Raw genomic sequence first — 13,930 nt, forward strand, 5'->3', positions numbered from 1 at the left:
TATATATATATATATATATATATATATATATATATATATATATAGTAATGCAATCCCTGAATTTTAAAATTCAAATAACAATTGAAAAAAATTATTCAGACTTTCCCCAGGTTTCACACCCAATCACAGTTAGCAACACCAATTCATAGCACGTTTATTACAATACATGTTAAAAATATTTAGAAGATAACTGTGAACATGAATGGACAGTGGTTTTTAGTTACTGATGACTAATTACATCTTCTTGTGAATTACAGTGGCTAAATATGCCCAACTCCTTTACATAAATAAACATTTTACCAGTATCAGTAACTAATAATGTGGCTGTTTGTGAGCAGCATGGAAGTCTTGCCCTTGGTGTGTCCCTCCAGCATGTTTGCAAGTACTGATTGAGGGCTCCAACAGGAAGGGTCAGGTTTAGAGAAACAGGAAACTGATGAAAGGAAGCGGTGTACGTCACTCAGGCACACTGCGGCTGCTAAAAGTGATCAAGTTTCTAAAAGCAAATGGAGTTCTTTCTCAAATCACCGATGAAACTCATACTTTTGGCAGGTAGGACATCTTTTACATAGACTCCTCAATGGTCTTTTTGGAGATGTGGACACTGGTTGATGCTTTTGTCAGTATGTGAGTAATTGAGCTGATCTAAAATTGAACAGGGAATTGAGTTTCTGTTTCCTTTGCTGAATTTCTTTATTTTTGACAATAGTTTTTTGACAATCTCATTAAGAAAAAATCTGCAGCATTCTTAGGTAGACTGTTTAAAATAAAGTTTTATTTGGACTATGCCCTAAGAATCCTAATGTATTTTTTTTGGTTCTTCAAAGATCCTTCAACAGATAGTTCTTTAGAGAATAATTTTTGTAGAAACCAGATGTGAGTGTAAAGAACATCTTTGAAAGTTTAAATAAATTTCTCTAAGGAAATACTCAATTCCATAAAAAATAAATGTTCCAGGAAGAATATCTCAATCTATTTTTAACATTTATAATATGTGAAGTTCCTTTAAGCCTTCAAAAAAATCTTCTTTACTTTCAAAACTTTTTCCAAATTTCGTTCTTTAGGGAACCAAAGCACAACACAAAGAACACTTTTAAGACATATATAAGAACACATTAAGAACAAAATATTAGAACAGAAGTGTTTTAAAATACTGATTTATTTATTCCATTCTCTTTCCTCCTGAAAAGTGTGGCTGTCAACTTTGCTGGATCCATGCAAATTTACTGACATTTGCAAAACCTGTCACGAGCACGCAACTTGTAAGAAAATAAATGGATCTAGTAATGGGTGTTTTTGCAAACAAGGGTATTCTGGAGATGGAATCAAATCCTGTACAGGTAAATGTGACCGCATTTCATCACAAATGATGCATCGCTTTTATAACCCATTACAATTCCAAGTAAGAAAATGAATTTATACCAAATTGCGAACTTGTGCAAATAAACCTATAATACATGTATACATATATATAGGAAGATAGTACTTTTTAAAATGTCCTAGAGAAAATATATGTTCTAAACTGGTCTTTACAAGCATCATTTGCAGTAAAAGTAGTACAGTGTAATCTTGGAAACTGAGTTCATCTTAACTTCACAATGACAACTGACTGTTGACTTAAGTATACTATAAATTATATCAACTTTGAAAACCTATGAATTACATTTTTTGTGAAAGTTTTGATATGATATCCATTGGAATTTATTTATTCACTATTTATTTCTTATTATATTTTTTTCATTCACTGATCTGTCTTTTCTTGATAAATATTTATTTATGTATTCCTAAAATACAAAGACATATATAGACAAAGACACCAGTTGTTTACACAATTTTTAACATATAAATGCATTTTGAAATATAATAATTATGAATAGAATTTTGTGTAAAACAAAACTAAGAAAGGAAAGAATATTTTAAACTTGTTTCCTATCTTGAAACTAAGAAATCGGATTGAGCGTAGTATGCAAGTAGGCTTAGAAAACAGTTGTCTTCCCAAGTGGATTATAAAATGCGCAATAGAAGCAGAGTGTTATGGACATATTTCCTGAGGGTCTGATAACCCCGCCGTGTCTGGGACTACAGCAGCACGGCTAAGAATACACGTCTTCCGCACCCAGCCAGGAAAGTGTGGAGGGAAGCTTCACACATCAGGCAAGCTAGCAAGTTAGCAACACATAAAGGGTCTGCCAGCTGGAGGAGGTACACTAGTTAAATCAGAGGAGTCCCTCCGGGCTCTTCGAATTTCCACTGGACTGGCACGGACTAGATATGTCCCAAAGTCTTAAAAAGTCCAGCCAGGAAAATACTTTAATTTACCTCAGTGCAAAGTTTTCTTGCTATAAACTCTATATAACTTTATAATGAATATAGGCATTTGCTCGTAATAATTTTATACTCCAGTAATTATTGATTGCTATTAACTTAACAACAGTTAGGAGTTTCTAACTTTGAACCAAACTATAAAAAGAAAATTTACCAAAGAGTAATAAACCACCTGGAGCTTTTCAAATATTTTAGAAGACTTTAGACCACAGTCTGAAGCCTGTCTATCATTAATTTAACACTTGATACATTTGATATTATAATAATGTTGTAGTATTTGGTAAATATATATTTTCAGATTTCTTCCCTAACCTTGAAATATGTATTGAATTCAACCTGCAGATGACAATGAGTGTGCAAATGTCACCAATATCTGCGGAGAGCACGCCAACTGCACCAACACAGAAGGAAATTATTACTGCACTTGTATAGATGGATACAAATCAACTGGAAAGCAAAACTTTCAAACTAACGATGGAACCCACTGCACTGGTGAGGTGACACCTTTATTCTGCATGACTGCCTTTTTTGACATCAGAAATACTATACTCCTGACATATTGTTTAGAGCAGATCTTTACCCTGCTCCACTTTAGAGAAGCTCTAGTGGGGTTTTCATGTCATTAACACTGATTATGTGTGCTGCAGACATTAATGAATGTGAAGACCCTAAAACATGTGGCCCCTCTTCTAAATGCCACAACACAAATGGCTCTGCCTACTGCTCATGCCAAAGAGGTTATACAGCACCTTCGGGACTGGACAAATTTCAACCGCATAGAGGAATACTATGCAAAAGTAAATACAGCTAATACATTTACATTCATAAATATCAAATAAATTAATGTTCTCAAATTTCACAAAGTCTCAATTACGATATCATAATTCAGACTTTTTAAAAACAAATAAATCCTGTCTCTGGAAATATTTGGATCTTCTGTATTCAATAAAACAATCTGTGATGTGTTAATTTTCTGAAACATAATTGAACTGATAAAATACAAAGAAAAGGTTTTCAGTGTTTTCTCTAAATATCTTGACCGTATTTTGAATGTATTATAATATTTAGAATTTGATGCATGCAAAGCATATCAACAAAGTTGAAATAGGAGAAAAACAGGAGTGTAAAGTTGAAACCTATTTAAAACAAGAACAAATTTCATGGGAGAACTGACAAGCTATTTAAAACAAATATTTTTAACATGAAACTTTTTTTGTACTTTCAGTAGCTCCAATAAAGGGATAAAAAAACAATCCTTAGTAAACCTGGCAACACTCATTAAACCAAGGACAAAAAATTAGGACTGAAACTAGGAGTGCACTGACCAAGACAACAACCAGCCGCTAGTTGATGGATAATGAGAGTACACCAAATGACCCCAGGAATGAATCAATCCCCCAACACCCAGGCCTCAAAGATGTGCACAAGCAACATCACAAATGCAACTTTGTGTTGCTTGGTCTTTCACCAACTCCACTAAGATTCAGGGAATCTGGAGAATTCGCAGCCCTTTTAAGGCAAGGCTGTAAACCACTGCTGAATGTGCTCTATCTTGGATGGGAAGCTGTCATGATTCTGTGATAAATACAGCCTTAGTGGTCAGATGAGTCCAAATTTCAGCTTGCTTTTAGAAAAAGCAGATATGAAGTTCTGTTTGCCCAAATAAATGAGGCAGGCTGCCATAATGATATGTGGAAAAGCCAAAATGTGTCACAATCTGGAGGTGCCTCAGTGACCACAGTATCGCTGACCTTTATAAATAAGAGAGTATAATGATATGTAGGCATATACAGCAAAACAGAGAGAGATATGCTGCCATCAAGGTGACACTTGAATTGGGGAGTCTATGGTTATTTCAGCAAGACATTGCCAGGTCTCATTTTCTACATAATACAACAGGATGGCTTAAAAATAAAGTGTGCGTGTGCTTGTCTGGCCTGCCTGCAGTCCACCACTGTCTCCTCTGGCATATCATAAAGAAAAGAATCAGACAAAAGCTACCACAGACTGTTGAACAACTGAAGCCTTAAATCAAGCAAAACAGGGCAAAGATTCCCTTTGAAAAGGTCAACATTTTATATCCTCTGTGCCCACATGATCAAAAATATATCATTATAATATATATTACAAGGATCGTAAAAAATAAAAATAAAACGGTGTAGAACTGTGGTAAGCATGCTTCTATCTGAGTGTGTTGCAGGCATCAAATTTTAGATTATTTACAAAATACAATTAAGTTGATCAGGAAAAACACTGGACACCTTTGCTTTCTTCTGTTGTCATTTTTGCCAATTAAATTCATTTTCAAGATGATTAAAAAATCAAGGTTTTTGTTTTTATAAAATCATTTTCTGAAAATGGGGATGGTATATGTAGATGCTGGATATCCATTGATGGATAACAGATTAAACTGTGACAAAATATATTTATTGTTGTTAAAAAATTTACTGATTTGACTTTTTCAGAGGACCCCAAAATCGACTGCCACCAGGACAGTAAATGTATGTCAGAAACTATTAATGCTACACTGAAAAATGTAAGTATTTCTATAACATTTTCCATACACAGTGGCTAACAAATTACCAGTTCACTTTCAGGACCCAAAAAATCCAGCATACATTGTGTGCACAGATGTGTGTGTATGTGTGTGTGTGGGGGGGGCATATGTGATGCGTGCATGTAATATCTAGCTCAGTGGGATGTTTTTCAACACACCTTACTCTGAGTAACCCTTTCACATATTTGCCTTGGACCTTTGACGGTCACACTGTGCTCAGGAAACAGCTGTAAATGAAATTGTACATTAACAGCTTCCATGATAATCATGTGGTTTCTGGGAAATAGGAGTTATTTATCCGGGCAGGTGTGACGTTCAAAGGTAATAACAGGTCAACATTAAAAGGCAAATATTTTATAAAGTAATCAAATCTGTTGATATAAAGAATTAACATGTTCTTAATTAAGATAATAATAATTGTATGATCACAGTGGTAGTGGACCTTATATTCATTCATTCATTCATTTTCTGTAACCAGATCAAAGTAGTGGACCCGTTAACCACTTTTAATTCAGGTACTAAGCTTAAAAATTAAAAATTACTGCTCAGTATATAATATATGAATTTTCAGTTGCAGTTTTTTCTTTTGAAAGACAAAGAAAGATTTAAAGTTTGGTGGTATAATACACATACTGTTTTTCTGTTTCACACTGAAACTGGTGCAAGTAGTTGACAAAAAGAGACAAATGCCTCCAGTGCGTGAACATACCTATATCTACCATTATGCTATATGATGCTGAACTAAATATGATTTTGCTCCAGGGCTTTCCCGCTGGACATGCAGAGGTCAGTGTATAAGAGAGAATGGTGCTCTCTGCTGGTGATTAAATGAAACTGGCATGGCTATATAATGATTTGTTCATGTTATGATTATGTTATATACGTCTTTGGTAATATGGCAGTTTGTTTATGTAGTTGTGTGGTTATATAGTGATTTGATTTTATAGTTGTTTGCTGACATTGTGTTTGGTTGTATTATAATTTAATTATGTGGTTTTGATTACTCTGTTTGGTATTTTAGACCTTTGGTAAACTACTAATACAAGGGTTTGTTTTTACAGGAATTTGGTTACACTGGGAATCAGTTATATAAGAGCTGTATAGTTTTTTTTTTGCATTTTGGCTACATGGCAGTGTACAGCATCACTGACAGGACAAAACCTCACCCTCATCTCTAAAATGATCACTTTAAAGAGAAGAAATAATTTAATATAACAGAAGTTATAAAACATGCATAACATTAATTTAGATATAAGGTTTTGTTCTCACAGCAATGACACTGACCTATCTGTAATGTGATTAATCTCTTAAACTGCATGTGTTATATTTATTTATCACAGGCCATGATTGAGTTCAGATTTACTGTACAGAAAAGCTTGCAGATCAGCGTATTTATCACCACACATTAAATGCCCATCTGTTTTATATATTTGCCATTGTGTTTTGGAATTTTTAGCTTACTGTCGCAGAGGTACAGAAAGACAGCTGGAAAGGACATGCTTTTGTCCACGTACATACAGTTCTTGCGTAACGGGACGACCTTAAGTTCAGAAGGAAGTGCAGCGTCATCAGTGCTGTCCCTTCTGGCTATTGTACTAACACTGGCCATTCTTTTAGCTCCTTTAGGACAAAGCCATTTTTATGTGATACAAAAATTAGCATGTTGTGTTTACAATGAACTGTTAGTTTTGGAACACTACCCTAGTTTTAGTTTGAGATGAGTCAAAGTGGACATCAAGGACATAGTGGTCCTTCACCGCTACTAATAGAGACGTTCTCAAAACCAATGTTAGAGAATACCAGGAATCTTTCTGTGTATCGTGGTCAAATTTAATGTTTGGGACAGTCCAAAAACCTAAGAAAGTACATTATAAAGCTACAATATAAATAGCAATGTGAAAGACCTTGTAGCTAACTTATATCTACACTTCAGTATCAGTGTTTCCAAAACAGTGAAGAGTGAAATCACAGAAATGACTGTTCAAATGTGAATAATCAGTCTTACTGCTAAAGTCTAGTGAAACTTTCTTAACACATATATGTTCATCAATATTTATGCTCATGTTTGAATGAAGAAAATGCAGTGCATGGTATGACTGATGGGTAATCCCACTTTAGAAAAGTATTTAAATCCCCTTACATCTGTTTCACTTTTGTAGATCATTAACCTGCCAGATCCAAAGCAGCAAGTGGAGGCCATAAGTAAACAAACATCAGGTGACCTCGCCCCAGTTGCCCTCATGTCTTACATCGAAGCCATGGCACAGTCTACATTACAATTTGCAAATATGTCTCAGAAAGAGAGCACCATAAACACCACTATCAGGGTAACTGTTATATATTCTCTCTTGCAAAACAAAAACATTTTCACTGGTTTCAGGGCAGTAATCCTTTCTCTTTTTTCCAGCTCCAAAACAGAGCCAGTGTAGAATGAAAAAAAGTTAGGAGAACACCTATGATTTATATAATTTTAAAACAAAAGGTTATAAAATACATCCAAAAAAATATGGGGACATTTTTTTATATTGAAAAGCATATGAATATAATACCTGTCTATGCTCAAAACTAAAATATTTATTGACTGTTTTGACTGTGAATGGTGTATTCACAATGATGTAAGTAGTCCAAAGTGCTTTTGGACAATTTCTACTAGTCCATGTTTCATGACAACAAAGTAAAATTTTCAAAAGGCATAAAAAATAAAACAAGCTTTGAGGTTTTGAAATGACAGCACCAAAATATTTACTGCTTTTACCACATTAATAATGTAACAGGTTATATATGTTTCATTAAAGTGACTGAATGTTGACTTGCACAAAATGAAAGCAATCTAAACCTGACTTTGTCCAAAATCGACATTTATTTTTGGAAATGTCGTTTGCAGAATTTGGTAGAGTGTGTGAATAATCTGGTTGAGAAGGAGGAAAAGGTGTCCTGGGACAGAATGAAAGACGATACAAAGGACTACTTCCTCACTAAGCTCCTGCACACAGCAGAGCAAGGTGCTCTGACACTGTCTAAAGCCTACAAACATGCAGCTGAGGTGGAGGTCCTCACGAGAGACGTAGGTAAGGCAAGAAGCAAGAGGTTTGCAGTTTAAACTCTTAACCTTAAGTTCAGGTTACACAGACTAAAGCCATTTAATTCCCAAAAACTGCTTCATATGGTTTTCATCATCATGCATTTCTCCATTTACAGAATTAAAACTCTATAAACTTGATCTTCAGCACCAAAAGAAGCCTACAATCTCAGCTTCCATAGGAGGAGATTCCATTTCACTGAGGCCCAAATACAGCACCGCTGATAGGAATAAACGTAAGAATTCTGAGTTCCAAATTAAAGCTTTACAAAGCATTTTTTTTAAATTCCTCATATGCCCCACAGGGATGGCAGTGTGTGTTTTTATGTTTTATGCATTAGGGAGTGTCTCTGTGATATTCCTGCGCTACGACAGTGTTGGGGCTCTTCTGAAACCCACTTCTGACCCTGGTGTAACAGACTACAGTCGTTACGCAGCCGCTGGGGAGATCACCGTAAATTCCCCTGTAATAGCTGCAGCTATAACCCCACCTTCACTTTTCCCCTTGGATAATGTGACCTTCACTCTCAGACACAGTGAGGTATGTCCAGATTTGACCTCTCATCACCTTTGTTTGAATTATAAGATGTTAAAACTGGCCAGAGGATAAAATAAAACTTTTAATTTACATTGCAAAATATAAGCCTGGTAGTGTACACTAAAGCTTTTATTAATCGAGTGGCTTGGAGAATGTGCAGAGTAATCATTTTAAGCTAAATGAGTTATCGCCCTTTCATTAAGCCGATAGACCCTGAAAACGATGAGACGAAATGTGCATTCTGGGACTATTCCCCTGCCAACATGAAGGGCCAGTGGTCTCTAAAGGGCTGCGAGCGCTCTTCCGTCAACAAGAGCCACACCACCTGCTCCTGTAATCATCTGACGCACTTCGCCATACTCATGTCCTCTGGCCGGGCTAACGTAAGTTTGCACTGTCAACAAATAATGGCATCTTGTCTACATGTGATGAAATGTCACCAACTGAAGTTTTACTCAAACAGAGGTGTAATGCATGCATTCCTTTTACAAGCATTAAAACAAATATTAACATATACAACCCCACAGTGAACTAAGCACTTTAATGTTTGTGTAAAGTTAAATGTCAATCAAACACAGCAGTGCTAATGGAGTTATTAAACAGTGTCTTTACTCACTAGCCACTCTATTAGACACACCTAATTTGTTTGTTCACCTTGTATACGAAAGTCAGAAACAATAGCTCGTCTGTTTCTGCAAAGTTTGTGTAAGTCATCCTCCAGTCATCACAACATCGGTAGTTACAGTGGCACTGCTGGCAGAATATTTTTAATCGGTTGACTATTTTCGGTCAAGCAGTAATACTCAGGTTTCTCGAAAACTCCAGCAGCACTGCTGTGTCTGACCCAGTCTTAACAGGACAAAGCACACTAAGACACCACTATGTCAGTCAGAGACCAAATATTACCTGTCCTCTGGGGGTCCTGTTTGGGTAATTCTAGGCATGCATAGGCAAAGTGTTAAGAGCAACAGATGGAATGCTGCTTGTAGAAATAAAATGTGTAATATGGTAATTAGATAAATAAATAAACAGAACGTAGAAAAAAGATATATTTTGGCTAATCTCTGTATATAATGTGATAAATCATAGTCGCAATGTGTACGGATAATTTCGTTCCATGAAAGCAGTTTTCCAACTGATTCCAGTTACTGATTCTCTGAATGGAACTGTTGAAATATCTGTGTAAAATTTAAATTTAAATGGATCCTCACAATTACAGGTTTTACGCACAATTACACTTACACTCAAATTCAAGAACTTACTCAGCAAAATGTGTAGCCTAGATAAGCAGAGGCTTGAAATGTCCGTTTTCAAATATATCAGGTCTCTTCACCGCCGAAGACCCATCCTTCTGGTCGTCTCTCTGGTCGCGTCCTGTTCGCGCATGGACTTTCTACCGCTCTCCTTAGTTTCTGTTAAATAGGAAAAATGAATTATTGTGCACCCACATTATGCTTAAACTCTGCTACACATTTGGTTGCAGTACACAAACATAAATCCCCATTGATTAAAGAAATAAATGAAAAAAAAATTCCCGCCCAAGCCATTTTGTTTTCACCAGACCACATGAACAAATGCTACATTCGAGGTCTAGCAGTGGACCTTGGTGAAGAGAGCAGCCTCAGAGAAACTATCTTTTCAAACAGCTTGAAGCAGTTTAGCCACGGAAAACCATTTCGGGGAACGTTTTAACGTTATGAAATATTAGCTCCCTCTCCAGTAGTAACGTTATACTTTACGTTTTATTAAAAGTTAAATTATTAATGCGCTAATATTGTGTCCACTACTATTAGCATGCTAGCGATAGCTAATATGCTAGCGATAACCGTTTAAAACGATAACACAGCTTCTCGTCAGAACAAAACCCAAAAAGTCTACAAAATTACAGAGCAAAGGAGGGGGGAAATCGTTTTTTATTATTTTAATATAGTTTTGAGCATTTCTGTTTATGTTTAGTCACCATAAATATTTACACAATATAAAAAAGCTGTTTCTATTCCAAGACATGTCTAAAAATGTGATATACTAATGTGCTAGATATAACAACGTTTTAATTTTCTGAAGTGACAGTATATGCAGTGCTAGCAACTTATATATGACAAAAATTCATAAACCGTTACTTACAAGATTTTCTTCACTCAGATTTCCAGTCATACAGCCCGGGTGTGCTCACTGCAACTTTCATACACAGGAGTAAACGGGAACAGGACTGATATGACCCGACTACATTCTCTTCTTTTTCACTCTCAAATCTACACATTTTGCATTACAAAACGCTTCCTTGTAAAATTATATTTTGTTAAAAGTCTCCATCTACATGTTTTAAATTACAGTTACGACTTATTTGTTAAAATTGAACCTTGCCACAATAAAATATAATTCACTTTTTGAACATTTTTCCACCACAAGTGTCTTAAGGTTTTGTTGTTGTTTTGTTGTTTGTTTTTCCATATAATTATTTTTAACTGTGCAGTTATGACCTTTAATGTTATGACACAGCATTAAGCTGTCAGGATACACTCATGTTTTTCCAGTGGCCTGAAGCTGAACTTGTGTATTATCTTCCTCAGCTTGCTGCTCACTATAATGTCCTGACCCGCATCACTCAGCTGGGTATGGTGATTTCCATCATCTGTCTCTTCATGTGCATCTTCACCTTCTGGTTCTTCAGTGAGATCCAGAGCACCAGGATCACCATCCACAAAAACCTGTGCTGTAGTCTCTTCATGGCTGAGTTCATCTTTCTTGTGGGGATAAATATGTACACACACAAGGTGATTATGCTGAATCCTGTCAAGACAATATTTGTAATTTGCTTGAAGTTTACCTATATGACGTTTAATTCTTTTTTTATTATTATATATTTAATTGACAAAATAGTTGTATAGCAGTAGTAATGACTTCTTTGATTTAATGTTGCAGTTGTTTTGCTCTGTTGTTGCTGGGTTGCTGCACTACTTTTTCCTGGCTGCTTTCGCATGGATGTGTATTGAGGGAATACACTTGTACCTGATCGTTGTTGGAGTCATCTACAACAAAGGCTTCCTCCATCGCAACTTTTACATTTTTGGCTATGGAAGTCCAGCAGTGGTCGTTGGCATCTCTGCAACTCTCGGCTACAAATATTATGGTACAAGTACTGTGTAAGTATAGTCTGTTTGTAGTCATACTGCATTGACACTTTGAAAGAAAAATTCTGATTGCCATATCATCTCTAAAGATAAAATTCATTGGCATTCTGCTTTCAAATGTATATATATATTTTTTCAAAGGTGTTGGCTAAGCACAGAAAAAAATTTCATCTGGAGTTTCATTGGGCCTGCATGTTTGATTATTCTGGTGAGATGTTTTTATGGATTGTACATCTTTTAGCATGTTATTTAATCAAAGTGGGTAATATTTAAATAATAATTGTTCCAAGAGTTGGATTATGAAAAATAGAAAACTAAAAGAAAGCATATAAATATATTAATTAATTTATTGTCTGTAACCAGTCTGTAACTTATCCAGTTCAGGGTCATGGTGGGTCCAGAGCCTACCCGGAAGTGACCGTTGTAAAACGCAGATTAAATTCAGTGTAGGTTATGATTTCCTATTTTTTTATTTTTATGCTGCCATTTTTCTTCTTGTGACATCAAGGTTAACCTTCTGGCATTTGCAGTAATTATCTGTAAAGTATATCGCCATACAGCAGTAAAGAAACCTGAGATCAGTCACTATGAAAATATCAGGTGAGAAGGTTTGGCTTTATTACTGAAGAATAAGAAAGATCTTTAAAAATGAATGAAATGTAAATACACGTATGTATAACATCCATATTTTTTGCAGGTCTTGTGCTCGAGGAGCTCTGGCTCTTTTGTTTATTCTTGGAGCAACCTGGACTTTTGGTGTAGTGCACATCCTCAATGAGACTACACTCACAGCTTATCTCTTCACTTTTGCCAATGCCTTCCAGGGAATGTTCATCTTCATCTTCCTCTGTGTTTTGTCTAGAAAGGTAAAATTAACCCCTGAATGTATCTCAAACAGCTTGTTGTCAATTTTGTTCTAGCGTTGTGTGTAACATGTCTCTTTCCTTCACAGGTTCAGGAAGAGTACTACAGACTGTTCAAGAATGTTCCGTGCTGTTTTGAATGCCTGAGATGAGGAAAACATGCCATGATATTTGAGAACCACAACATCTTTAAAACAGATAATAACGCTAAACGTTTTAAATAGAAACAAGGGGTTGAGGTTGTCACCAAAATATTTTAGGGATTGTGTTAGTGAAAATATTCTTAGCAAATGGTAGCTCCAAAATATTTATTTTTTTAAAATCAAAATACTCTTTTAAGACCTGTTCACAAAAGAGTAAAAGAGTAGCATATTAGTTTTGTAATGTACTTATTGGTAGTTGTATTATCATTTAAAATGACTCCTTTTACTCAAGTATAAATCATTTTCAAGAATTACTTGCAAAATCACTTTAATGGCCCAAGTGATATGAGAATGCTTTATGTAATGTCTCTGTAACTGTACCTGAACATCTATCATTATTCAAAGTGAGTGCTCACTGAAGTGAATCTGTTGTGCATATTATGACAAAACATGCCTTTTGTATTTGTATTTGAAAAAGTACTGTACTTAAAACATACAAACATGCTATATTTACAGTAGCTAAAGTTACATGTAATCAGTTGTCTTCTGTATGTACTGTATAGCTGAATGTCAATAATGTTTGGAAACTCTTCATTTGTTTTACAGACAGACTCCAAGTCTTATTTCAAAATTTTATATGGTGTAAGCCATGGGTGCCCAACTCCAGTCCTGTATGGCTAGTATCCAGCAAAGTTTGGTGATTGCTCTGCTAAAACACACCCCTTAAACCTGGCAATTAACAGATGAGTTGACTCAGGTGTGTGTGAGCAGAGGTATAACCAAAATTTGTTGGATACTGGCCCTCCAGGACTGGAGTTGGGCACTCATGGTGTAAGCAATGTCTGATGGCTTAATTGTAGCTTATGAAGCATTAAAAAATCCATGCATCTCATTCTTTGTGTATCTTTAAATATGTATAGTCTTTCCCTTTACAAAAAGATATTTCCAGATTCCTTGAACATTTTGATGATTTTATGAGGTGGAATACATTGATCTTTGGCTTTCCTGGCTGCTTCTCTTACACTCCAACATGTTTGTATTGAACATTTCTCAACAATACTAGATTTATTTTGATCCGGTCAAGATTTCTCTCTGAATTTTCCTAGGATAGCTTTTGTGTAATTAAAAATCCCTTTTATAAATATATAAATTGCACCCAAAATAAAATCAAGCTAGCTTTCATGTAATAAAAAAAACCCTCCTCAGTCTGATCATGCACTGAAGGGCAATCATCCAGCGAGATTGTGTTGCGTGTGTATGTAATTTCAAGTAAGCTCCGGACACACTGACATTG

General features: G+C 35.5%; 2 protein-coding genes across 4 annotated transcripts in view; one reads left to right on the forward strand and one right to left on the reverse strand.

Annotated features, from left to right (window-relative positions):
* Nucleotides 1–11,063, reverse strand: part of adgrl2a (adhesion G protein-coupled receptor L2a) — a 160,015-nt gene extending 148,952 nt beyond the window's left edge. For 2 of the 3 annotated variants that reach the window (XM_066647563.1, XM_066647559.1), the window contains exons 1-2: nucleotides 10,624–11,063; nucleotides 9,762–9,911 (exon numbers count right to left, since the gene is read on the reverse strand). The gene's annotated coding sequence lies outside the window, so the exon portion shown is untranslated. The remainder of the gene's footprint in view (nucleotides 1–9,761; nucleotides 9,912–10,623) is intronic. The other variant, XM_066647562.1, reaches the window with a different exon arrangement.
* adgrl4 (adhesion G protein-coupled receptor L4) lies at nucleotides 507–13,521 on the forward strand. Its single transcript, XM_066647564.1, has 16 exons — nucleotides 507–552; nucleotides 1,191–1,340; nucleotides 2,668–2,817; nucleotides 2,973–3,122; nucleotides 4,791–4,861; nucleotides 7,042–7,209; nucleotides 7,767–7,950; nucleotides 8,081–8,197; nucleotides 8,303–8,502; nucleotides 8,703–8,882; nucleotides 11,070–11,273; nucleotides 11,422–11,642; nucleotides 11,772–11,838; nucleotides 12,139–12,230; nucleotides 12,328–12,496; nucleotides 12,583–13,521. Exons 1-16 carry the CDS (start codon nucleotides 507–509, stop codon nucleotides 12,643–12,645), a joined length of 2,232 nt encoding a protein of 743 aa, XP_066503661.1. The 3' UTR covers nucleotides 12,646–13,521.
* Nucleotides 13,522–13,930: the final 409 nt, after the last annotated feature.

The sequence above is a fragment of the Hoplias malabaricus genome, chromosome 16 (genome assembly GCF_029633855.1).
Source record: "Hoplias malabaricus isolate fHopMal1 chromosome 16, fHopMal1.hap1, whole genome shotgun sequence".
NCBI classification, from domain to species: domain Eukaryota; kingdom Metazoa; phylum Chordata; class Actinopteri; order Characiformes; family Erythrinidae; genus Hoplias; species Hoplias malabaricus.

Excerpts from the sequence above, each read along its gene's own strand:
- adgrl4 (XM_066647564.1), top strand. The coding sequence starts at position 507 with ATGGAGTTCTTTCTCAAATCACCGATGAAACTCATACTTTTGGCAG. Across the intron at positions 11,643-11,771 it reads TATTATGGTACAAGTACTGT|GTGTTGGCTAAGCACAGAAA; the intron begins GTAAGTATAGTC and ends ATTTTTTCAAAG. Across the intron at positions 12,497-12,582 it reads TCTGTGTTTTGTCTAGAAAG|GTTCAGGAAGAGTACTACAG; the intron begins GTAAAATTAACC and ends TTTCCTTCACAG.